We start from the raw sequence: 26,881 nt of genomic DNA on the forward strand, positions 1-26,881 counted from the left end.
AGTTATTGCCTCAGTAGATGGCACTCTTCCCTCTGAGTCACCAAGGTGCTAGGTCATCTGTATTTAAGGTTCCCTTTTTTTACAGTATAGAATTGATCCTGACTACCACTGCTCATTAGAACATGAGTATCAATTGTCATATTCTGACAAAATTTCTATTTAACTATTACATTCTTGCTTGTCTCAGTCTTTGCTATGGCTGCTTGATTTTTTTCTGTGAACTGCTGTGTGTGTTAGTATTAAAATACTTGTTATGTCCCCCCATACATACACTCCTCCAACCTTCACTCCTCAGCTTGCACCTAGCAGGGCCTCATTGCCAAATCTTTAGTCACCTAAGCCTTATGATTTTGATAGAGTTGTGTTCATGCCAAGGTGAAAATTCTCTGTGTGAAACTTACACATTGAGTTGTATTGATACTCTGCACTCATTGTATCCAGACAGGATCTCTTACTATGGGTTCTTATCTGCTAAAAGGTCTGATTGCGCCACTACAGGCATAAATGCAAATAACCTGTAAATCCTTTTAAATATGAAGCACAGTATTTAAATACATGCTTTTCATATGCATGTTATTGAAATTCACTTGGAAATTGTATTTTACTGCCAGTGTGCTTGGGTCATATAAAGTTACGGTCTTACAGTTTTGACTGTTAGTACCTTTGTCCATGCCATGCTGCAGATATCTGCGTCCCCTGAACCCATGGCAACAAGAGAAACTGGGCTTACTATCTCTTCATTATTGTTAGTACTTATGCCAAAGACACTGTGCTTTTATACCATCCACAGACTTTATACCATGTGCTTTTTCTTTTAGCCCTCTATATAGCAGATTAGGGTAGTCTGGATTCTTCTGGTTTTGTGCAGCCTGGTCATTGAAAAACAGTGTCCACGCCTTCTTCATACTTTTTCTCTACTTTCCACTGTAAGAGAATTTAGCAAGTTACAGATGGAAATAAGAAACATATAAGATGGAAATATGCTCATATTATAGTGCTGCTCATTCTGTTTTATGATACAGATTTGAAGTAACATTACTGGACACATCGAAAGATTTTTGGTTTGTGGGTTGTTTTTTTTTTTTTTTTTGCTTACTTTTTTGTGTTTTTTTTTTATTTTTTCTTGTTTGTTTAGTTTGGTTTGATTTTGGTTTGAGTTTTTCTTTCTTGAGAGGACAGTTAAATCAGGAAAGACAAGCTTTTTATATTATTCAGTGAGAGCTTCCACAAAGCAGAAAAGAATGTTATATGCTTATTTTTTATAATTATGCTTCAGATGCATATTCTGCTGTTCCTCATGGATTTAGTTTTACTCTTTAATTGGAGTTCTCTTTCTCTTTGTAATCTGGTAAAATGAAAAGATAAATGTTCTTTAACTTCCCAAACAGAAATTACAACTGAGGTGTGCTCCTCTGATGTTTTGTGATGTTTTGTTCCTGATACCTGTGATACATTCTCAACCAGCAATCTGTGGCCACTTTAATAAAAGCTATCAGCTATCTGCCCTGGGATTGATGACCTGTTATATGGTGATGAGCACTGAGGAATAGATTCTCCCAGAATCAAATTTCTTTTGGTGGTGACTTTGAAAGCAGAATCATTATTTTGTGCCCTTTCCTGCTTTAATGCTCTTTTAATACATTACCAGTCACACCTTGCATTTTTCTCCAGATTGGATGGTACACCATCTTTCTTTCTATAGAATTTTAGATTAGATTTGGACTTCTGGACATAATTACATTTATAGATTCTAGCTTTCTAGATTCCTGCCTGCCTGCCCCCTGCCAAAGAAATCTTCACATGACTTGAAATAGTTAATTACCTGTTTTTTCTGCCCAAGCCTTTCTTGGGCAAACAAATTATCCTGAATATGTCCCCACAGCTTAAGTCCACAATCATTTTGAATCAGTACCTTCATGAGTTTTCAGAGTTTGACAGTTTACTGTTAGTCTGGAGTCTGAGTTTTTGGGCATGTGGTATTGCGGTTTGCTGGCAAGATACACTTGTGTCCTGGGTACTGCAGAAAAAGGATGTTTCTATACATATGCACTTTATATTCTTTTTTTTTAAATGAGCAATCATTGTGAGTTTTATAATTTGGAATTGAAAGCTTTTTAATATCTCTCAGAATATAGTTGTCATTCAGGATAATTCTCTGTTAATTAGGTAATTATTATAATAGGTAATTATTATAATTAGTATTTCTCTAAGTAGAAGAAGATATGTGTCCATATTACAGAATTTGCTACAGTGACTGACATTGTTTTTAGCAATCAAACTGCTAAATGAATGAATCATTCGTTAATGAATCTATTAATGATCTTTGAGTCTTGTATCAGTTTTGGAGGGATGCTCTGAAAACACTTGTTCTGACATAACAGGTACTAAAGCAGGTCTGTGAACAAATGGAGAGATGTTTTTCCTTTGCAAAAGCAAGTTATTGTTAGTTCTTAGGAATAATAGATTTAATTGAAAATACTTAAATATCTAGAAACAAAAAAACATGAAATATTGAATTGTTTCAATATTTCATTTTCACTTATTTAATTTTTCCCCGTTTTTAATTCTCACCCCTGCTGCCTGCCCCCTCCCCTGACTTGCCCTCCCAAGTGATTTTCAAAGGAGTGAGATAATTTCTGATCTTTTGTTGTTTTAAAAAGTTGAAAATGTTGTCAGTAGCATATCCTAGCAGTGAGATGTAATTTTGGTAGTCTGGAATTTGTGTAACCAGACTAATTACTCACTCATGAAGGATGAAATTTTGGAACTCTTAGTAATGGCTTTAGATTGGTATAAGACTAACTGGAGTGTCAAATCCTGATCAGTCTAATGGAGAAGGAAGAATATTCAGATCATTTAATGAAAATATTTTTTTCATATTTTTGTTTGGATTCTTTTTGAAGTTGAGACATAGTTCCTAAATGACTTACAGTTTTACATGTTTTGGAGTTTTAAGCACGTATTGACCAACATGACTTTTCTGGGAAGACGCCTAGATCTACATAGAGTAAGGCTCATGCCAGGGAAATACAAGAGTCTGTGTAATAGTTAGAGATATAAGCAACTTACTAGGAAGTAACAACAAGATAATAGAAGTTGGCTTAGTCCAAGAAGCTGACTGTTTCATTGTCAATAAGCTGAGAGTTAATGCAGTTAGGATCTTGGAGGACAAGATGCCTTAAGGTCGGAGCAGGAAGGATAGAAACTGCCAAAATTCATTTTTTCTTTTCCATATGGCCAGTTACAAAACCTTGTTTTAAAATTAACTTTATAGTGAGTTGCAGAAGGAATGACTCTCCAATATGGCTGTTTGGATCAAATCACTGCTGTAGGTATTTGTAACATTATGTTAGGACATCAAGTGTAAATGATTCAAGTTAATATTTTTGTTATTTCTGAACATTTTGTTCAGATTGTGTTCTGAAAACTGTAGAACTTGTAGTTTTGGGAGCTGATAACATTCAGCTTCCAAATGTATGTGATTCTTTTTCAGGCCTTTTGAGATGGCTCTTGGGATAGCACTGAGGTTGCATTTGGATTACCTTCACACCACTTCAGCCAGACACACGCATGTAAATCTCTCATTTATTACTCTCAGCAGCTTGAAAAAGGGAGTGCTAAGTGATTGGATAAATAGGCAGGAAGAGGTACAGGCAGTTCCTTAGCTTGCACATTAATTTAGCTGTAATGAAAGGTATTTGCTTATATTGTTATTTTAGGACAGTTAGTCCTGCTTAGAAATTGCAAGGTCATAAGTAATGCTGACAAATGTTCATTGTCCAGATTCTTACAGAAGAAATTTCTACCCTATGAGCTTTTTCAACCACCTGCCAAAGCAGAGTGAAATATGTTCTGCAATTGTGAACAGTCTGTTTGAAATCAGTAAAGAACAAGAAATTGTACTTCAAATACTAGCAAAACCAAGGAATTTTTCAGATGTGTGAAATTCAGTCTCTTAGGCCATGGAAGTGTTTATGGGTCTTTGACCAAGACTGGTTTTGAAGCTGTTCCATTTTAGTCACATTTTGGTTATTATTGTTAATTATTTAGTGGTTAAAAAAATCAAGCATAAAACAATAGCAATAGTATGAGATGCACTTGGTCAGGAAAATTGTGATGTTTTGCAATTCTATTTTTGGTTATGTCTTGAGTCAATTAAGCAGATTGTTTGGCAGTCCAAAAAACTTTGTTCCTGTATGTGCCTCTTCCTCAAAATGGCATTCTAAATAGTATGGTGCTGTTCTAGAGGTAGTAACTTCACTGAAACATGTGGCTCTTCTTTATAGTCTGTGCACTGCTGAAATTGCCATCTCTATCCGCATTTCTGGAAGGAAACTCTTTTCTGGCACATTCTCTTAAGTAGCTCAAGAATTTAAACAGATTCATGAATCTTAATTTTATAAAAATTTTTAACTAATAAAAATAACATTTTAATTCAGTTTTTTTGCTTTAGGCTTTTACAAGTTAGAATCATAGAATAATAGAATCATTAAGGTTCAAAAAGACATTTAAGATTATCATGTCCAACTGTCAACCCACCATCACCACCAATAGACCATATTTTCAAGTCTCATATTCACATGTGTTTTGAACATTTCCAGAGAAGGTGATTCCACCACTTCCCTGAGCAGCCTGTTCCAATGCTTTACAACCCTTTCTGTGAAAAAATGTTTCCTAGTATGTAATCCAAACCTCCTCTGGCACAATTTAAGGCCATTTCCCCTCATCATGTCACTTGTTGCCTGTAAGAAGAGGCTGACCCTCACCTTTCTACAGCTTCCTCTCAGGCAGTTGTAGAGAGTGATAAGGTCTCCCCTGAGCCTTCTTTTTCCTGGGCTAAACACCCCCAGCTCCCTCAGCTGCTCCTCACAGGACTTGTGCTACAGACCCTTCCCCACCTCTATTGCCCTTCTCTATCCCCACTCCATCACCTCAGTGAGTTATAGGGAGTGACCAAAAACTGAGCACAGTGCTGGATTTGAGGTGTGGCCTCACCAGTGCCCAGTACAGGGGACAATCCCTGTCCTGCTCCTGCTGGTCACACCATTGCTGATCCAGGCCAGGCTGCCATTGGCCTTCTTGGCCACCTGGGCACACCCTGGCTCACGTTCAGCTGCTGTCACCAGCACCCCCAGGTCCTTTCCAGCCACTCTGCCCTGGCCTGTGGAGCTGCCTGGGGTTGTTGTGACCCAAGGGCAGCACCCAGCTCTGGCCTTGTTGAACCTCACACCATTGGCCTCATGCCATGATCCAGCCTGCCCAGATCCCTCTGCAGAGCCTTCCTGCCCTCCAGCAGATCAGCACTCCCACCCAGCTTGGTGTCATCTGTGAACTTGCAGAGGTTTATGCACATAATTGATAAAGATATTAGACAGGACTGGCCCCAACACAGTTCTGAGGAACACCACATGTTTTTTTCCAGGTTCTTCCAAGGAAAAGTGGGAATTTGATTAACGTATTTACATTTACAAATGACTTGGATTTATTGAATAAAGCCATGCTTGACAATAATAGAAACACTAAAATGACTTAAACTGAACAAATGAGAATCAGACTACTTTATAAAACAGAAATTACAGTTAATAAATGAAAAAGAAAATCAAATAGTGGTAGTTCCTACATGTTATTTAAATCGTCCTTACTTCATTCAACTTCTAAATTGATCCTTCCTTTTGTATATATCTGGGGAGAAGTTAAGTGTTTTAGATCAATAACTTCACATAAATGAAACTAATAATTAAAAAATAATGATTTTGTGACATTAATACAGTGAAATTCTCCCCATTTTTCAGCCACAATTGAAAGAAATATTTTCTCGGATGTGATTTTTTTCTTGTTTGTAGAACTTACAGTATTTACCTGGCATTATTTATAATGGTTTAGCTACTTTAATTTCTAAAATTTAATGAGGCAAAAAGAAATAAAGCATGCTTATTTTTCTTTCAGCTTGAACTTCCTGGATTTCTTACAGTTAGTGTTTTGGGCAATTGTGTTGGCATTGCAGAAGATAATGTGCTTTACAGAACAATGTCAGGTGTTTAAAACTTCACAGTCAACTAATTGGGGAATGAAGTTCAAGAGCTTTCATGTGTAGTTGTTAGGAAGATGTAGAATTATTCCAACTCAGAGTGGAAGGGAGAGGGAACCTCTTCCCCTAGTTTTCTGTACTGATGAAAAAATTAATACTATACAATAACTATGGTTCTAATGATGCTTCCATTTTGAGTAATGTCATTTACATGTAATTTGCTTTCCTATAATATTCTGAAGACTTGTGTTAGAATGTAATATTTATTTTTTCATAACTATTAATTAAATGATGTGAAGATTTTTAGGTAACACCTACTTAGAATCTATTGTATTCAGTCCGAAAGGGACCTCTGGAGGTCTTCAGTCCAATGTTATCCCCTAAGCAGAGTGAGCTATGAGATCAAACTAGGTTTCACAAGACTTTACCCTGTCAAATCTTGCAAAACCCTTTTGGGCAGGACTCTTTACTACTGGACTGCCCTCATGGGAATAAAGGTTCTCCTTAGAGCCAGCCAAAATTTCTGTTCAGCATTTAAAATTTTATAAAACTCATGGGAATAATTATTTTAATAGTGTCATGGTAATATGCAGTCTGTGGTAAAAAATAAAACAAAAATTCAAGTTAATTTTAATATGAAGGAGTAGATTGTCAAAAAAAAAAGTAATAGAACTTTATGGGGGAACCAAACTAATTTTGGAAATATAACTGGAACTGTTTTCAGAAAAGACAAAAGTAGCTAAATACTTTGAAAGACTAGTTTACAAAGTGAAGGCTTGAATCATGTATGGAAGGTTTAAACCTAAGGAATCACTGAGAAATTCCTTTTGACAATCATGTAGTTTTAATACGGATTTAATAGCTTAGATTGAAGAATTCATATACATAACACGTACATCTCTTTGCAAGATAGATCATGGTTTCTGAAGCCCATTTTCTTTCCTATCTAGTTCTGTGATTCTTTTTCTTTTTGTCAGGAGTAATAAAATAAATTGCACCAGCTTCACTCTTAGATTCTTTAAGGTAAGAGGAAGCAAGGACATACGCTGCAGACAGCCTGGATAGATACAGTTGACTAATCCTAACCTATATACAATAAGAGTGATGTGGTTTATGAGGAGTGACTGCTGTAAAGTCAGTTAATGTTCTCATGCTATTCAGCCCTTCATTCACAACAGTTAGTTGCTGTTGACATGTGATGACAAATGATTTGTAAAAAATAAGTTAGACAGAAAATGATAATAGATGCTACACAAACTTTTTTTTGTCTTCAATAGAGCTAATATTTCTTCCTGGCTTGTATTACATGGAAAAGAGGATGAAACAAAGATTTGCATGCAATTCTGAATTGTATGGGTTCTGCTTTTCATACAGACACACTTCAAAGATCCATGTGAAATGCATGTATTCCATTTGCCAGCCCCTTTTAAAAAACACAGAAAATCAAATTAAGTTCCTTCTGGTCTTAACATGTCAGGTTGATGTGCTCTTACAACCTCGGACAAGATCTCTGACATATTTTTCTTCTTGTAAACTTGTGTATTTCTTTTAAACTGATCCTCTTTGTTAGAGCAGTCTTTGCCTCTGCTGCCATTTAATTCAGTCACTCTGTGTATTTATTTTCATTTCAGTTCATAAGCAGACCCCAGAACATGCTAGCTTCAAACTTTATTACCTATATTTTGCATGTAGTATGGAAAACTACCTCAGATGTCCAGCACTCAATTGGCTTTGTATTGTTCTTTAAGCAATCAGATCAAATTGTTGCTGACATTTTTTGAAGAGGAGAAATCCTTTCTTGTAACTTATTGTAACACATACTTATAGGAAAAAGCACTAAACTTGTAAAATAGATTGTGAGTATCATCTTAGGACAAAAAATTATTTTGATTCTAGTCCAGGTTAAAAATAACTTAGGTGGAATGACTCTCTTTGTTTTTGACCTTTAGAAGAAGTCAGCAAATAAGCTTTATTGCATTGACTGAAGAAGGTTCTAATTAATGCACTAAGCTACTGAAATTTAGCTCTTTTTTTAAATGTAATTTTGTGATTCTTTAATTGAGTCCAAGCACAGGGTTCTCATTATTTTCAGGAAAAATAAGTTGTTACAGTATATGTGTAAGAGTTTCAATCTTTTTCTCAGAAATTTTGTATGAATATCAACCAGAAGTAGCAAAACACAACCACTGTTCCTGTTACTGGATAATATTATTATTTTCCTGAGAACATTTGGACTACTTGTCAAGTATACATTGTTAATCCAGCAAATTAAATGTATTAAAGATAATTGGAAGAAGAATAAAGAACCTTACTTTGTGGTTGATTAAACTGGGCATGGTATGCCTACATCTTGAATAGTTTGTATCACTCTGGCCTTCTCATCTCAAAAGGTTTTCAGAGAATTGAGAAGAGAAGCAAGGATGATTGAAAAATCTGTGACTTCCTTTACAAGGAATGGCTAAATTGAGGATTCTCTTACTTGGAGAACTCAACTTTTGGAAAAGTCACATCTGCGACAGCACTACAGTGATCTAACCAGTCACAAGATTGTATGGAGGGCATAAATGAGGAAAAAATGGTTCATAGCATCTTTCACCACAAGAAATTGAGGCTGTCCAGAAAATGTAGAAGAAGAAAGACTCAAAACCAGGAGAAGGGAGGCAGCCCTTTTTAATGCAAGGTTTAGCTAATGTTGAAACTTCTTGGCAAGTCACTTTATGGAAGCTGGACATATGTATAGGTTGAAAGGTTGGCTAGGCATGTTCACAGAAGAAAAATCCATTGAAAGTACTAAATACACAGAAGCACATCTGTCTCAAAATTTCTGAGCCAAAAATAGTTGGGAGAGTACTGGTATAATTGACATTTTATGCTTACAGTGGTGTTATTCTTTCTTGGGCCTTCCCTTAGTTCATTGTGAAGGCAGGGTATTGGGATAGTGGAATCTGTGGTCTGGCCCATGTTACAATTCTTAGGTTCTTCTGTACCAGGTGTGGTCTGTCATCCTAATTAACTTCTATTCTTTACAGCCAAGGCTTAGCCTTTTATGCCATATGCAGTGTGAGTAAGGGTAAATAAACTGGACATTTTGAGTATGTGATCTTCTCAGGGATTGTAAACTAACTGTTTACAATATTCAGAAATTTGTAAAAAAAGGCATACCCACAGTAAAATCACAGTAAGAAATAATAGAAAAACGTAGAAATATATGTGCAATATGTTATTGCTCTAACTTATCTAATTTATTTCCGTACAACAGAGCTAAAACTTGGTTAGTAATCATAGCTGTTAGTTGTGTTTCCCTTCTGCCAGAGGTCTAGACTAGTTGCTTCCTATTTTCTGCTGTGTGGCAGGATGCCCCCAACCACACCTATGTAATTAGTTTTGCTAGCTTTCTTTTTCCCCAAACTTAGTTGCATTACCACACTCTAAAAAAACATTGCCCCACAAGCTGCTTAAGTTGTTCAGTGTTAATGTCCTTTGAAAAAAAGCTTTATGTATTAGTTGCTGGACTGATCCTGAATGTACTGATAGATTATTTAACAGTGTAATTAGAACAGATATGTAGAAATTTCTGATTTATTTTCTAGCCGAGTTTGAGCTAGCTACATCTGTATAACACCATCTAAATTTTGGCTCAATACTGAGATTGCAATAAAAGTTTCAAACACTTTTGAGGTTCATAATGCAACAAGTCATGTATTTCCTACACTCTGGTGATACTGCAAATGTTGAATCTCTGTGTTATCCCTGAATATTATTGAAATCACCATTGTCACACAGGTAGGTGGCTCTATATTTCTGATGCACTTGCATGATATTTTTTACATGGATCAGGAATTATCCTGAGTGTCCTAAGGGCACTAAGTTTATCACTGATTATGATAAACTTGCAACTGCTATTCTCATTACATTGCCAAAATTGATGAATACAAATGACAGCTTTAATTTTTATTTTTCAGAACTGTGTTTATTTTTATGTTTTTAACTGCATTTGCAGTTAGAAAAAGTAGTATGGGAGCGTTTCATTTACAGTGCAATTATTTTAAAAAATTATATAAATCAGGAGAACTAGAACTTAGAGCAATAGTTTTTCTGGCTGTAACTCAGAATTTATCCACCCAAGCTAAGTATCAGAATGAAGTCCAATAGAGACAGACTTTGGTTGTCTATGGAAGCATTAAAGACATGGAAAACTAATAATAGAAAAAGCTATTTCTGATGAGTGATGTGTAACATGTATGTTATTCTTTTCCTTCCTTGGTTTAAATAGCTCTTTTTGGTTTGAGGTTTTTTAGGAAGGAACCAAATAAGACATGTTCTTTATTTGAGGGCAGAATGCTGTTGTGGTGTACCACTTTCTGTAAGCCAAAGGATGTGCTGAAGTAAACCTTTAAAAAGACATAAAAATACTATGTAGTAGAGAGTATTACTATTGATAACCTGTGCAAATCTAATGAACAACCAAATTATATTAGCAGTTATTAATTTCATTGCAATTCTCTAGTATTAGTCACATCCAGTTCTCTAGCATTAGTGACATTTTCTGCACTTCAAAATGACCACTTTTTAAATATAGCCAAGTATATGTATGCAAAAAAAAAAAAAAAAAAGCGAAAGTACAAGACAGTCACTGTTTTTTTGTTTTTTTTTCTTTTTTCTAGATTTTCCATACTTTAGAAATAGGAGTTGGAGTTGTCAGATAGCCTGAAGGTTTTGATCCATTTAAGAGAAATCTGGGATTTCAGTCTGATCTGGCAGCAGTTCAGTTTATAGTCATAGGTGTTGGAACTAGGTTAATTAAATTTTTCATAAGAGGTACCTTTTTGCCTGGTCTTTTACCTTTATTCAAAAATGAGACATCTATGGTTGGGTGCTTAGATAAATCATGTTGCACAGCATGAAGAATAAAAAGTAAAAAAATATGTAACCCTAATGAACTTGTTAGGTTTATTGTTGAGCACGTGTGTGAGAGAGGGATAATCATTATTTAAAGAGCTTGTTCTTAAAACCTATAATAATTAAAAAGTGAGTATCAAATAGTATAGTTTGGTTTAAAAGTGAAAAATAATACCTTGCTTTCAGAGATAACATGTCTGGAAATATTCCCTAAAAATGAAACATTAATAATTTGTAGTATTTAGCTCTGTTTACTCTTAGTCAAGACAGAATCAGTTCTCTTTATTTTAGTTTATTTTATTTTCTGACAACCTCTTCAAGCAGATTAACTATAAAACAAATCATCTAGTATTATATATATGAAGTATGTGTTCACCTATCTGAAACTTATAAAGAGCTTCATGTCCCATCATACATATTTGTTGTTTTTCCCTAGCCTGAATTTTCTTACTTTTTTTTTTTTTTTTTACATTTGAATTCCATTTATCTTGGTAGGTTTTTCCTCAGCAATTCACTGTGACTGTATTTTGGTCTCCTAAAATCTTTTCCATTAAGAAATATTCCTTCAAAAGTCTTGGTTATTTATGTTATTTATATCTATCTTAAATATTACTCATGCTTATTGGTCGTTTTCAGAGTAGTTTTGGGGAAGTTTGATGTATGTATAAGTAAACAGCTAGTGTATCATACTGATTTTGAACAGTTTGCTTTTCAAGTAAGAGTTTTCATGCCTTACTCATTTACTGTACTTAAAGATATTGTGTGGGTAATTCTTGTTGATTAATGAAATTCTTTAGAGTGTATCTAATACTAGTATTCATATGTGTTTCCAATCCTGTAACAGGTATATTTCTATCTAAGTGTTAATTTGATGCAAATAGTCACTTCTTGCACATTGGACATTTCCAGTAGCATATAGTTAGTAATAATACAGTTTTATAGAGACTCTTTTCAATTAAAGGGCAAATTTGGATAATGCGACTGGTAGAATGGCAATGTTGTCCTTGAATTTATAAATACACATTAACATGTAAGGAGAAATAATTCATTTTGCCTTTGTATCTATTACTGTTTATGCCATTGTTAGAATAACTTTTTGAACTGTAATACACACACTTCAGAAAGTCTGAAAAGCCTGTGAGTTCACATGGTGGTCACAGAAGGGCCACAGTGTAATGGTATAATTCTGAGAAATCCCATATATTAATCTGATTTAAAACAAAATTTAAATAGTGATTTCAAAGGGAAGAAGCTCTACTGAAACAGTGTGACTCAACTTTGCTGATAAAGGCATGACCATATCCCCTAGACAGACACTGTAACAATTTGTTTTTTTCAGAATAAAGAGGAATTAATGAAGGGCTGAAGGCAATGAAAGAAAAATCAATTAAATGATAAGATACAATCTCTGTCCCTGAAGTACCCTAAGCCACAGAGCTGGGGACTTCTATGAGGAGAGGTATCAGTATGAGCTGTCCTGTTTTCTTTGCAAACACTCACAAATGACTGCTGTGGAGGGAAGGGCAGATAACTGGATAACCTAGGACAGTTGTTCTCAGATTATGCTCTAAATAATTCTTAATATGAGATTGAATAGCTTCTAAGGAGTATTTTTTAACTTCTCTAGCTTCTAGAATAAATTACTTACATTTTTATGCTAAGGGTGGGTGGAGTACAATAGAACCATTGTGATGCTTTCTTATAATCTAATCTGTGAATTAGTATGTCTGGGTTTTTTAAAATTTATTTTTATATTTAATGTGGGAATACGTTTGCAATCAGGAACTCTGTGTGAGCTACATAGTTGCAAAACCGCATGCATTAGGCCTGAAACAGACAGTTCACAGGGATCAGGAAGAATCTTCTCTCTTTTCTCTGCAGGAGACAAATGGCTGTATTCCCCTAATGTGCCTGGGATTGGCTATGGCTGCAGATAATTTACCTGACAAATTTGAGCAGTGGTTACGGTATTCACAGAGAATTTGTCTTTCTTATCTGTTTGACTTAAGTGTCCTACTCAAATAATCAGGATCATGCCAGTCATCAGATTTGCAAAGGAAATGGATTTTTCTTCAGGTTAGAGTTACAGATAAGAGAGACTTCTTGAAGAGATAGATTGTAGCTTACATCTGCACTAATACATTAAATAAACACGTCAGTGGCTTTTTTATTGCACTGAGTACCACTGGCACAGATCTTGTGTACACACTACTAAGCTGGCTTCTCCAAAACTGATTAGTTTTGCATGTTTTGCCTGTTAATAATCATGGCCATCTCCACAACATTTTGTGGGAGTTCTTTGAGATTAGTTGTTCTCGTGGGCCAAATCTGTGCAAGGAACGTTTCTTTAAAAAATTGTGATAGAGTTTTAAAGCAGCTTGATAATGCAGATAGTAGAATTTCAGTGTCTAGTGTGATCCCTTTCACTTTTTAATACAATGTGCAAGTATATTTTAGCATGGTGCCTGTATATCCTGCCAGAAAAGACTAGGGTTTTTCTTTTTAAGGTGTCCCTGTATGGTGCACTAACTCTTGCTGTTTGATCCATGGCATGACAGGAGTGTACTGCTGCTCCAGTCCTTGACCAGCCTATTGAACAGATAGTGGTCTGTCTGTGCAGTTTCCTTCTGGCTGATGTGTCAGTCAGAGTTGTCAGTGACAGTTGTACATTCATCATGCATTTCCTGTCTGTCTGTGCAGCTCTTCAGCAGCCCCACAGTAATGCTCAGCAGTCCCAGACCTCTTCCCCATCTGCCTCATGAAATTACTTCTGGTTTCTTCAGGGCAGGCATGGCCATGTAATCAACCATCTTCCCTCCTACCTCTTTTCCATTCCACTTCCTCAGTGTGGATACATTTCAGGGGCACTGCACCCACTTTATTAGGAGGTATATGATCTTTTTTCGCTTGGGGTACAGATTTTTCTTGACTGTCTCAAAATGGTCTGGCTGCCATCTTATCCCAAGTTATTTACCTATGTAACTGTGTTCTTTCATTCAGCTTTTGCGTGGTGTCCCTTTTACACCATCATTCAGTGAATTGAACCAACATTTTTACAGTTGTCATAATTGCGACTGTTTTCATAATCTTTAATGGTTGTTTGAGATAATTGTTGGCTTGAGACTCTCCCTTTTGGGTCTCTTTAGCTCCTGAAGTATTTACTAGGCATCTGGTGGTCAAACTGCACCTTTGTGCTGCTTTTTTGGATGTGGGCTTTTTGTTTAGTTTTGTTTGTTTGTGGGTTGCCTTTTTTTTTTTTTTTTTTCTCCCATAGCAATGAAACTTATCTAATCTCATGGGCAGTCTTGATGATTTGTGTTTTCAGGGGTTTCTTATCTTAAAATTACTAGTGTCAAGTATTACATCTGTAGTCTTCTGCATTTGGAACCCAACACCTGAGAACTAAATGGATTTCTTGAAGGTTCAAAATAAAGTTAGAAGAAGTGGTGTCAAAACCAAAGAAAAGACAAATTAGTCTGATTTTAAATCATATAGAGAAGTAAATGATGGAAGCAAGCAATTTGGTTGATAAGAATGCTGTGAGCTTTCGGACAAATCACAAGGGGAAACCATTCATATGAAAGTAATAAGATGAAAAATGGAGCTGTAAGATGATGTAGATGAAGTAAGTTATTAGACTGAAAATTTTTTCAAAAGTTCAAAAGAATTTTTCCTGGTAAACTGGGCCTAGGAGAGTGTATGAACATCCTTACAGGAAATTAATAATTGTCTATAAAATTTGAATATTTAGTGATGCCATATTTAGAACATGTTACTACCCAAGTATGTTCTTGCAAAAATAATTGGTGTATTGGAAAATAAAGTTATCTTTTCCTTAGTTTTATTATCTAATTTAAGTTTCATTACCGTCATATTTTCTTAAAAATGTTAGGTTATGCATAATAAAGAACAAATACTTCCCAGCAGAAACGGAAGAATACTGTAGTCTTTGTTTTTCAAAAATATAACAGAAGAAAGGGACTTAATTAATATAATTCTCTCCTGTCACAGTTCTTTGTGAAACTGAACCTTAGGTGAGGAGTAACTTCAGAATCATACCTGTAGGATGATAATTTGATTCAGACCATCAGGAAAGTTTTTAACTCTGCTGAAGTCAGTGACAACATTTTTCTTGAGTTGAGTGGAATTGGCTTTATTTTCAAACATCCATTTTATCTAAGGATGTATGTATTTAATTGTTTTTCCTTACCTGCCATTGGATATTAAAAAGCAGAAGACCTGTGTATTTCAGAGACTTTTTTTCCATTCAGTTTTCAACTATGTTCTAAAGAATTTAGTTAGGGTTTTCTCACTAAATAAGACTGAGCTGTCTGCTTTCTCTGAGGAAAAAATTTTCAATAGGATTAGGTTCAGACACTCTCCTGAACAGACAAACAAGAAGTTTGTTTCCTTAATTATGTAAAAGGCAGGAAATGTTCAGTAAAAAACCTTCTTTTACTCTGAATCCATGTCATCTTGGAACTTAGGGTCATTTCAGTGGTTATATTTCAAGAGAAGTAAGAAAGCTTTTTTATAAGAATATTTTCTATAAGAATGCTGACTTGGTTACCTTCTCCTCCTCCAGACAGCAAACAGGAAATCAGCACACATTTGAACCACCTTGATGAAATTAATGCACATGAACATTTAAGTTCAAAATTATAGCTTAATCCCACAAACTGCTCCACACTCAGTACCCTTTAAGAATCAAAGGAATTCCATGTGGTCACAGCAGTCTGCATGCATAGAGAGTTTACTGGATTTGTTCCAAATTATAAGCTTTGTTATTTTGTCCATGGATTTGGCTTGCAGACAGACCATAACTCTTTTAGCAGTGAAAGGTATATATCTTGTGATTAGACTCCTATGTGATAGCAGTCCTTACGGTATTTGTAACATAAAATGTCTGGTGGCCCAAAATTAGTAACTATTTGAGTTTAAAATTAAAGCATAAAGATGGTATATTTTAATTTTTTTTTTCTTACTTGGCTTTCTAAAGAGTAGAAATTATTCTGAAGCATAGTATACTTCAGAAATCAAGGAAATGTGTATAAATTCTTGAAAATAAATAGCATTGTGGGAGTGTACTTTTATCACTATCCATATTATAGGATGGCATATTCAAAATATGAAGGTGTAATTAATGAATTGACTACTGCATGGCCACCATGCTGTTTTAAAAGCTATGTCACAGAAAACAATTTCATTGCTAGCTCCAGATATTTAAATATTAACTACACAAAAACTCATTATATTCTGTGTTTGAAAGATTGTATCTACAATGACAAAAAATTTCCTATAAAGAAATATTTTAGCTTTTTGCAGAAACAGTTTTCATTTTAGGTTGTTAGCACATATTCTTAAGATACACTATAATTATGGAAGGATAATGAGAAGGGCACTATAATGACAGTTCATAAGATCATAAGATATTTTTTTAAATGGTATAATAATTAGGAGTTCAGTTTTTTAAATAGAACCAAAGTCTAAGTAGTATGACTTAGCTGATAAGTGTGAGACCATAGGACCAATTATGTTAAGTAAAACGTAGGGTTTAAGAATCAGTAGCAGTCTGTAGCCATGCTGCTGTAACTTCATAACAGAATGGTAGACTACTTTATGGATCTGGTGATTACAAAGATCCACTTTAACCATTTTTTTCTTGATGGCAGGTGTCCCACTGGCCTGAGGCCAGCGGCTGTGAGTGTACTGCAGCTTGTGGTTTACACCAGAGTGTAGAAAAGGCCAACACCAGCTGGCTGCACATAATTAAACTGATTGCGGTCTGACAACTTGGACTATGATACAGATATGTGTGAAATATACAAAGTATCTTACAAACCTGTTTCACTGACATACTTTATCTACATTTTTTTCCTAACAGATATGATATCTGCACTTATAAAAACAAGCCTTGTGGAACACTGGGTAAGATTATAAAGAGAAATTTCAGCTCATATTTGTTGTTTCCTGGCTTTATACTTAGCTATTGGTTTTTTGACTGATTAGATCTTTTTAAGTTTGTACTTTCAAAATTTTGCAGTTTTATAAACATGAAAAATAAAAGATAATCTAGGTGGATTTTGGCTTTGATACATTAATGGGAGTTTGTGTGAGCTGGTGCTGTGTATTTCATCTCTGACAGCTGTAATACTGATAAAACCTAGCAGATGACTCAATTTTACTTCTTACAAGAGAGAATTCGCTGTTTATTTCCATTTACCAGTATCCATAATCTAATTTAAAAGACAGAAGTAAAAATCCTCAGGAAGGTTATAAAAGCACCCCCATAAAGCTTACAAAAGTAATGGACTTTGAAGTTTACACTGTTGCTGTGTTGTACACTGCAAGTACAGCTTTATGTTTTTCCTTTTGCAGACTGGGAAAAAAATAGCACAGTGATAGAAAATACAATAACATTGAAACTGCTTAAAACAGTGCTTTGACAATGGAGAAGTGCACATGTCAATTTTAGATTAAGGATGGAGAGCTGTTCTCTCCATACCTAAATATATCACCAGAAGTTATTTACTACAACAAATAACTACACATGACCTATAGGTTGTTGCTTCCAATGGTGCTTTAACATATAAAGGGAACATTATTCAAAGATTAACATAACACTTGTTTAGATTTTTTTTTCAGTTTTCATCCTTTCATAAGCCTCTTTCTTGGAGGTGATTAAAGACAAAATTCTAATTCAGCTAGTTCATATTATTAATACTTCTCTCATTCAGAATTCATGATTGTATCTGCTTTGTCTTTCCTATATTACTGTATATCACTATTACTGATAGCCTTAACCCATGTTAATTTTTTCTGAAACTCTCTCACAAGTCAGTACAATGCTTCTGGCAGAGGGGTGTAGTTTACATGGGGAAAAGTACCAGAATTTTGCCTGCTATAAACATAAAAAAAAACCCACGGCATGCTTTAATAAAAGGCAAATCATGTTGATGAATTTCCAAATGTAATTGATTTTATTTGACATTGGAGGTGATGAAACTGAAGAGATGATGTCTTAGAAGTGGCTTTGCAAGTGTTAAAAAAAGAAAGGTTGAAAGAATACATTCATGCATGAACTATTTGATATTTTTATGTGATACTTTTGACACAGATCATTAGTGTAACTAACTCTTACTCTATCAGATTTTGGCATAAAGGCAAATTTTGCTTCACTTGAATCCAGTGTAACAGAGGCTAGATTTGGCAAACATTTTATTAAACAAAAAGTTTAATTAAAAAAAATTAAAAATAAGAGTTACATATGGTATCAGTTCCAACTTACTGTTATAGGGGTCTTGGAAACAAAACCATGACAATTTTTCTGCATTATAGGCATTGAATAGGAGAAGAGACAAGGCCCTGTAGTCCTCTTCTGCAAGGCATTCGATATGCTTAAGTCTCACTGACATCCAATAACTAAAGTTAATAATATATATAAAGGAGTCTGTGAAAAAAACTCACAGAGAGGTCTCAGAAAGTCAAAAGAAACCTGAATAACTGGTATTCTAGGAAGAGACAGAAGTAAAAGTTTTCATGTGGCGTAAACATCTGTATCCTATTTCAGACACCTGAGGCAGGGAACCTTTCATGGAACCCCTTAGAAAAGATCTCAGACGTCTGTGCAGTGTTCTCTGTGGCTCCAGTGAAGGACAAGTCCTTTTAAAGTCTGAGTCACTGACTGAGTTCTTAGCTTGATCTCTGTCACTTTCTGCAAGCATAGTATGGAGTTATTTCACTCTGGTCTTTTCATTTGCTGAAGCAAGTCCTCACTCAAAGACCTGAAGATGGAGATGACTTTATCATTCAAATATGGTGGACTTTGCAGGGGAACATGATAGTTGTATATATATGTATTGCCATGTCTTCAGAATTCTTCAATTAGAACAGCATGGATGAACTATAATTATTGCATTTTTTGCAGGTTCCACACTGCAAACTCTCCAGATACACATTGTTAGCTTTTGCCCATGTCAATTTGGCTATCAGAGTAGTTTCACTGTGTCCAAACTAGATTTGTTTGGAAGAAAACATAGAACACATACCCTCCAAATACTCTACGTCTGCCTATAGGAGACCTAAGATCACCCATGGGGTGTGTTCTCACAATATGCCTGCAATATTTTTTCCCTTCAGGAAGCTTTGATCCACACGTGTTCAGCCTACAGGATTCAACTAGTCCAGAATGGCCAAACCAGCATGCAAAGATACATGAAGAGCCTCAACTTCAGTACTTCACTGTGCTGATCCACTCCTATGGCTTCAAATTAATTGCTAATGTGGACATAACAGGAAGCATTTAGTATATTATGACTTCCTTACTGTTAGTCCAAATAGAATAATTTGAAGTCCCTACTCATATAAATATTTTTGCTTTCTCTCTTCCCCACTCCCTGTTCCATTCCCCTCATCTCTCAACCAAAGTTAAGCTTTTTCAAATTTTTTTATTGTTATTTTTGGAGTTATTTATGAATTATTATTTTTTCTGTTTTGTTTTTTTTTTTTTTTTGGTAATGTAGTTAACTGAGCAGGTAACTTCCTTAAAGAAAGCTTTGCTGTTTCTTTGAGATAAGAAATTCTAGGGGAGAAATACATTAAATAAACCTGATGTTTAAGTCTTTCTCTAATGGTACTGAATTATGACTGCAGTATGTTCTGTAATAATCTGTTGCTGAAAAATGTGTAAGATACAGAAGAGCCATAGTCAGTAAATGCCAGTGGTGTTCTCTCTCAGAAGAAAGTTTTTAAAAGCTCTTGTAACACAATAAGGTTTTAATGCCAGAAGATGATGGGTGATAAATGGAAAAGACTTCCATGCTTAAATGCTTGCTTGTTATTAACATGTCTCCTCTCTCTTCACTGATGCATTCAGTTTTGCTTTTTTAAATTTTTAACGTACCATGTGAGGTTTTTCATAGCTAAAAAAGTTGCTTGTATTTTTTATGAACCCACTAAACTTAAACAGATTTCTTTAGAAAAATAATGTGGATACATTTTGCTTTCTTCAGGCACAAGAATGTTAAAATAGAAATGCTTTCTTGAATTCCCTCTCCTGGCTCAAGTTACTAGGTGGTCCCAAGTTACCAGAAGTAAAATTTATAAATCTAACCCCTAGTCTAGACATTTTCCAGCACTGACTGCAGTTCAAAAAATATTAATGTCTAGCCGGCAAAGTGAAATTCCCCCCAGTGATTTTGCAAATGACTAGAAAGTTAACCTTTTGCCAACTGCTCCTTCTGTGCATAGAAGTTATTAAAAAGAATCCAGGCATTTATAACTAGGGCTTTTAAGTCTGAAACACCTTGGCATGACCCTTTGTGTCTCCTTCTGTTTATTCAGGCTTGGCCTCTGTGGCTGGAATGTGTGAGCCAGAAAGGAGCTGCAGCATTAATGAAGATATTGGCCTAGGTTCAGCTTTTACCATTGCACATGAGATTGGTCACAAGTGAGTGAGTTTAAAATAAGAATACATTTTAATTTACCACATTTTTAATGTTAGTTAATAATTGATATAATTTTTTCCTGCATCATCTCTATTCTGATGTTCCATGTTCCTGTATATGTATTCATAAGTGGCATTATATTTTATTTAGTATGTATTACCAGGGACTTTAAATTTAGAACTGAAGACTCATTGTATACCCTTTGATTTCAGATTCCAGTTAAATCTGTCCCTCTGAGACTTGACTCACAACCTTCCTACTCTGTTTCATATTTTTAAATATTTGGCTTTGAAAATATTTTCTCCCCCATTACTTTTCTCTGCTATACTTTATGAAAGAGAAGTGGTTAAAAGGTAAAATTTTTTGCTCTTTTTATTTTGTCTTTAATATAATTCAAAGTACTATCATTGAAACATTGATTCTGTTGTCAATATTCATATGCTTTAAGTCCTCTTTCACTCAAGCATGATTTGTGTAAAACAGGCATAGAGTAGTCAGAATCACTTGTTATGTTTAAAGTATTATCGTATAGTTTTAAAGAGTATGTTGCTATGACACTGATAAAATCTGAGTAGTGTTTGGTCTGGAAATATTTCAGGCCTTCGGTCCACACTGAAGCACTCTTAGTACACTGACACACTTAGTACAAAAGACAGCACTCTTAGTACAATGTGATGATTCTAAAAAGACTGGGCACCTTATTTTATCAAGAGGTTTTCTTTTTTATGTACATGGGTTGACCAATACAGAGTTATGGATGACATGCTTTTCCACCCATTAGCTGATGGAACTGTTAAAATTCGAGTGTGGACTGAAATGAAAGCTAGCAATCTGCTAATCAAAAAAAGGAGTTGGAAGTAAAAAGTTATTTTTAGCCCACCTGTTGTATTAGATAATCATCGGCAACTCTGCTCTCATTTATATTATGTATTAAAAAGTCCCTACACATGTAGTGTAGATGAATTTTTGAATTCAAAAGCAATTGATTAAGATCTGAATGATAATAAGAATTTAAAAATACATGTAATAACTTCTCCCTCCCTCCCTCCCTCCCTCCCTCCCTCCCTCCCTCCCTCCCTCCCTCCCTCCCTCCCTCCCTCCCTCCTCCCTCCTCCCTCCCTTCCTCTACCTCCCTCTTTCCATCTACATTTGAGATATTTGTATATGTTTTATACATGTTATTCCAGAGATACACAACATTATTTAATATATGCAGCAATTTTATCATGCAAAGGTGGCATGATGACCAGAATTTACTTGAAGAGCTTAGACTGGCTAGAATCTGAAAAAAACCCCTACATATAGTGATAGCATATATCCTGTGATCATAGGAATGTTTTTACCATTGATGTTTTCTGTGTATTGTATCTTTTGGCTTCTTATATAAAAGGTATTTTAAAATCCCAAAATCTCTAAAATCTGATTTGATAAGATGCAGAAATAATATTCCTTTAGCTTTTATACAAGTTTTTTGGGTAAAAAATCTTCAAGATTTCTGTTTTGTGGTAGCCACAACATCGCCTGTCATTCTACCCACACAGTGACTGAATGCCTCTACAAATGTCAAAGTTGTTATTTCCTCTCAATCTCCTAGCTTCCAGTACCTACTAGACATTATTTACACATGTGGATAAAATAATTGTTTCTGACAGCCTTGAAAACATTTTTCTTTGGCTGTACCTCTTTTCACATTTAGAATAGGAAATTGACTTAATTGTTAAGTGAAAAATAGAAGCATTTAAAGGACATATCTACATCAAATATGTAACATACAACAAAAGAGCACTCAATTACACAGAATCACAGAATGGGTCGGGATGCAAGGCACCAGAGTGGGTCATCTGGTTCAATCTCCCTGCTCAAGCAGGGTCATCCTAGAACACACGGCACATGGTATCCAGATCGTTCTTGAATATCTCCAGTGAGGGAGACTTCACAGCCTCTCTGGGCAATCTCTTTCAGTGCTCGGTCACCTGCACAGTAAAGAAATTCTTCCTTGTGTCCAGGTGGAACTTCCTAGGCATCAGCTTCTGTCCTATGATTCAGCATCTCTAAGAAGAGCCTGGCTTGGTGCTTCCCCTTCATATACTTATAGGCACTAATGAGGTCCTCTCTCAGTCATCTCTTCTCAAGGCTGAATGGACCAACTCCCTCCCAGCCTTTCTTCATAAGAGAGATGCTCCAGTCCCCTAATTATCTTCACACCCCTCTGCTGGACCTACTCCAGGTGCTCCATGTCTCTGTTGTCCTGAGGAGCCCAGAACTGGACACAGCACTCCAGGTGAGGCACACCAGGGCTCAGTAGAGGGGCAGGATCACCTCCCTCCACCTGCTGGCAATGCTCTTCCTAATGCCCCCCAGGATAGCACTGGCCTTCTTGGCCACCAGGACACGCTGCTGGCTCAAGGACAGCTTGTTGGCCACCAGGACCCCCAGGTCCTTCTCCACAGAGCTGATCCCCAGCAGGTCAGCCCCAGGCTGTGCTGGTGCCTGGGGTTGTTCTTCCCCAGGTGCAGGACCCTGCACTTGCCCTTGCTGAATTTCAGATGGTTCTTCTTTGTCCATCTCTCCAACCTGTCAAGGCTCTTCTGAAGGGCTGCACAGCCTTCTGGGGTATCGGCCACTGCTCCTAGCTCTGTGCCCTCAGTGAATGTGCTGAGCAGGCATCTGCCCCTTCATCCATGCGATTGATGAATATACACAAAAAAATGTACGAGTGGTGAGGAACAGAAGCAAAAAGAAATTTTCCCCCCCCATAAATATTTAACAGAAGGTATGAATGAACATTTTAATCACAATCAGACTATCAGTCTTTTAAGTTTTCAAAGAGAAATGCTTTTCTGGATCGCCTTCTAATTAGATCAGAATGGGAGAATTGCACTTTGAAAGATCATGTTTTTATTAATTGTATAGTTGCTATGGAATACTGAGTTTTTAAAAAACTTTTGAACTGAGGATCACAATTCTTTAGTGACTAAAAGAGAACAATTGTGATAATGCACTTTTTTGATAGATTATCCACAGTTTCTCCAAAATCTGATTTATAAGCTTCCCTGATGGAAGTGGCTCAACTTCTTCTTAATACTTTATTGAATTATACAGTGATGAGAAGGCATTAGATCCTTCGCTCTTAATTCCTGTATATTATAGTGTGTTGAATTTAATTTATTTATAAGTCTCTTTTAACCTTGTATTGATTCAAATTAGTTCAATTTGATTGAAGAATACCAGAAAAATACTTCTTGAAACCTTAAAGGAACTGGCAGTCTGATTGTAATAGTCAGTCATACTTGCTGTTAAATTGTTAGAGTGTTGTTTTTTTTTGTTTGTTTGTTTGGTTTTTTGTTTTGTTTTGGTTTTTTTTTTTTTCTTTTTTTTTTTCTTCCATTACCACTTGTAGAGTTTATATGTATATAGCCCAGTTTTGGTACTGTTCAGCTGTGTGCAGTTCAGGCTCATAACCGGCTGTTTTTATTGAAGATGGTAGTACACAGTGTTTGTTTCTTTCTTGAGGGAATAAAAAATGGAGAAACTAAAGTTTTGTGATTGTTTCTCCCTAGCCATGATTCAGAGAACAGCCTGTATTACTCTTAGTACTTCTGTGAATTAGATAAAATTCAGAGTTGGCCTTTTAGGCTTCAGAGTAATTTCTCTAGAAAACTGAATTTTGATGTTTGACATACAGGATGTCTGCTTTCCTACCATTATATATTTCACACCAAATATGCTTAAGATTTCTGGTAAGCAAAAATCACAAACAGTAATTTCTTGTACCAGGAGTGAGAACTGAGTGTGTATCCCCTAAATTGTCAAAGTTCAACTTTTTCTCTTGGTGAAGAGAGGAACCCTTTGCAGGCATGATCATGCTTTTATCTTGGACAAGTTGAATGATGTAAGATCCAGTCACATTTTCTATTCCCCAGCCAGCTGAGTTAGGTGGCTTTCTGCTCTATGCTTTTGTATTTGGGTACATTCTAAAATGTCTAGCTTGTCCTATGCATGCTGTAAAGCGTGCTTAGTTAAACTGGTATGGAATTCCAGATTCCACTGGAAGAGGTATATTGGTAAAAGAAAGGTATTTTACCATTCATTGTTGCAGTTTTGTGGACGAGTTGGCTGAGATTTTGAAAGTGAAAAACAGAGTGAGAAAGAATAAACAGAATAAAAATGGGTAAACAAAGGAAATGTCAAAATATGAGGATAGTGGACTAGGCTTAGGACAGAAAGTTGTGCACAGAACTTGGAGTAAGAAATAATTTACTAATGACAGACAGCCATTGAGAGCTGTATGAAAGAAACTGGTAGATAAGATTGGTGGGCAAAATGGTTTCTGAAAAGTCAGAATTGTCTTGACTTATAGATGAATTTAACAATTTGACAGTCATATCTTGATAAAAAAAAGATGTGAGAAATAATAAGAACATATAGTCCAACTGACTAAATTGTCTTCAAAATGAAGAACAGCGATACTTTCAAGCATGCATTTAGTTGTAAATTAGTTAATACAGCTAAAGTGTGCCTGCATTCTAGCACTTTTCAAAGTCCCTTTTCAGCTTGTATGCAAGTGAAAAATATTATAAATACCCCTCCTTCTATATGAGAAGGATGGTCTTCAGTGATGGAGTAAATCTTGTAATCTGCTGGTACTTTCAGGAGGTGCTTGTCTGTACCTCATTCTTAGTGACCAGTGAGCTTCATGTTTGAGCAGTGCATCGGGTTTGCATGACCAGTTTTTAGTGTCAGGCAGGCTACAAGGATGTCTTTCGTGGGAAGCTGCCAGAAGCTTCCTCCATGTCCCACAGAGACAATGGCAAGAGGCTCCAGGATGGAGTGACAGTGGTAGGATGGTGGGCCCATCAGTGACAGTGGTAGGGCTTCTGGGATAATATGTTTTAGAAAAGGGGTAGAAATACTGCTATACGACAACAGCCAGAAAAGATGAGAGAGAATATATGAGGTAAACAACTCTGCAGACACCAAGGTCAGTGAGAAGGCACTGGAGCTGAGATTCCCCTGCAGCCTGTGGTGCAGACCATGGTGAGGCAGCTGTGCCCCTGTGGCCCATGGAGGAGCACAGGGAAGCAGAGATCCACCTGCAGCCCATGGAGAACACCATGTTGGAGCAGGTGCATGCCTGAAGGGAGGCTGTGACTCTACTGGAGCAGGGTCCTGGTAGGACTTGTTGACCCTGTGAGGAACCCACGCAGGAACTGGCTGTGCCTGAAGGACAGGACCCACACTGGAGCAGTTCATGAGGGACTGCAGCCCATGGGAAGGCCTCATGTGTAAGAATTTAGTAGAGAACTGTCTGCAGCGGGTGGGTGGGACTCCATGCTGGAGAAGAGAACAGTGTGAGGCAAAAGGAGCAGCAGTGATGTGTAACGAATGTAACCCCCATTCTCCGTTCAGGAGTAAATTTGGGCCTGGGAAGAAGGGATGAATGGGGGGAAAGTTGTTTTAAGATTTCATTTTTATTTTTCATACTCCTACTGTGATTTGACTGGTAATAAAACTAAGCTGAATTCAGCAAGTTGAATCTATTTTGCCCATAACGGTAATTGGTGAGTAGTCTCTTCCTGTCCCTGTTTCAACCCACAAACCTTTCCTGATATTTTCTCTGTCCAGCTGAGGAAGAGAGGGGCAGGCACCTGGAATTCAGCCAGGGTCAACTCACTATAATCAGTCAAACCTCAGCTGCATTACAGGACTTGAGTTTTAGTGAGAGGTTTTCTAGAAGAAGTGCATGTCAAGGAATGTCTTTTTTGTACAACTCAAATCTACAGTGTATGAACACCTCAACAGCAAACAGAAAACATTAAGCTTATTCCTGCTAGATGTCTAGGAGTGATGGAGTTGATGGCGTGAATTTTTAGGGACAGTTTAACTATCTTTTTTAGTTTAAAAACCCCAAACCAAATCAAAACTAACCCAACAAAAAGAAATTAAACAAAAAGAAACCAAACCAAACAAATCACAGAAACAAAAACCCCAACAAAACAAAATCAACAGAAACCTTAACCAAAATGAGTCCACAAGCCACATCAGACCATACATAATTATTTCTAACTCTCTCACTCTCCACTGTTCATCCCTTGCCCTGGTCTTTTTTTGCTAAAGGAACACTCTTTTATGCCTGCTTTCATAATATTGGAGGTTTTAAAAAGTTTTCTTTGGGACTTCAGTTTTAGTGACATGCGTATAAAATAAAATGTCATAAACAAACGGCAAAACCCCCCAATTGTGGGACATGTTTATATTTAAAATATGAAAAAACATCTTTCTCTACATATCTGAAATATTCTTTAATGTTCAGAATTTGCAATACTAAAATAATTTTTCTAACATCAAAGCATTTTTATCAAAGAAAGTGAACATTGTAGCATTTCACAGGTCTTAACAAAAGTGCAAGAAGAATAAATGGGGATGAAGTGGAAGGTTATCATAACCTTCAGGGCATCTTGAATTTCCAAAGCACATCTGAGTTCAGAAGTTTGCTTCCTGATCTGAG

The 26,881-nt window shown here is 36.1% G+C and overlaps 1 protein-coding gene across 2 annotated transcripts in view; it reads left to right on the top strand.

Moving 5' to 3' along the window:
- ADAMTS6 (ADAM metallopeptidase with thrombospondin type 1 motif 6) overlaps positions 1-26,881 on the top strand; it is a 137,014-nt gene that overhangs the window by 36,406 nt on the left and 73,727 nt on the right. For both annotated transcript variants that reach the window (XM_053931626.1, XM_053931627.1), the window contains exons 7-8: positions 16,812-16,855; positions 20,270-20,375. In XM_053931626.1, coding sequence (XP_053787601.1) covers positions 16,812-16,855; positions 20,270-20,375 — 150 coding nt within the window. The remainder of the gene's footprint in view (positions 1-16,811; positions 16,856-20,269; positions 20,376-26,881) is intronic.

Source organism: Vidua chalybeata, chromosome Z (assembly GCF_026979565.1).
Source record: "Vidua chalybeata isolate OUT-0048 chromosome Z, bVidCha1 merged haplotype, whole genome shotgun sequence".
Lineage (NCBI taxonomy): Eukaryota > Metazoa > Chordata > Aves > Passeriformes > Viduidae > Vidua > Vidua chalybeata.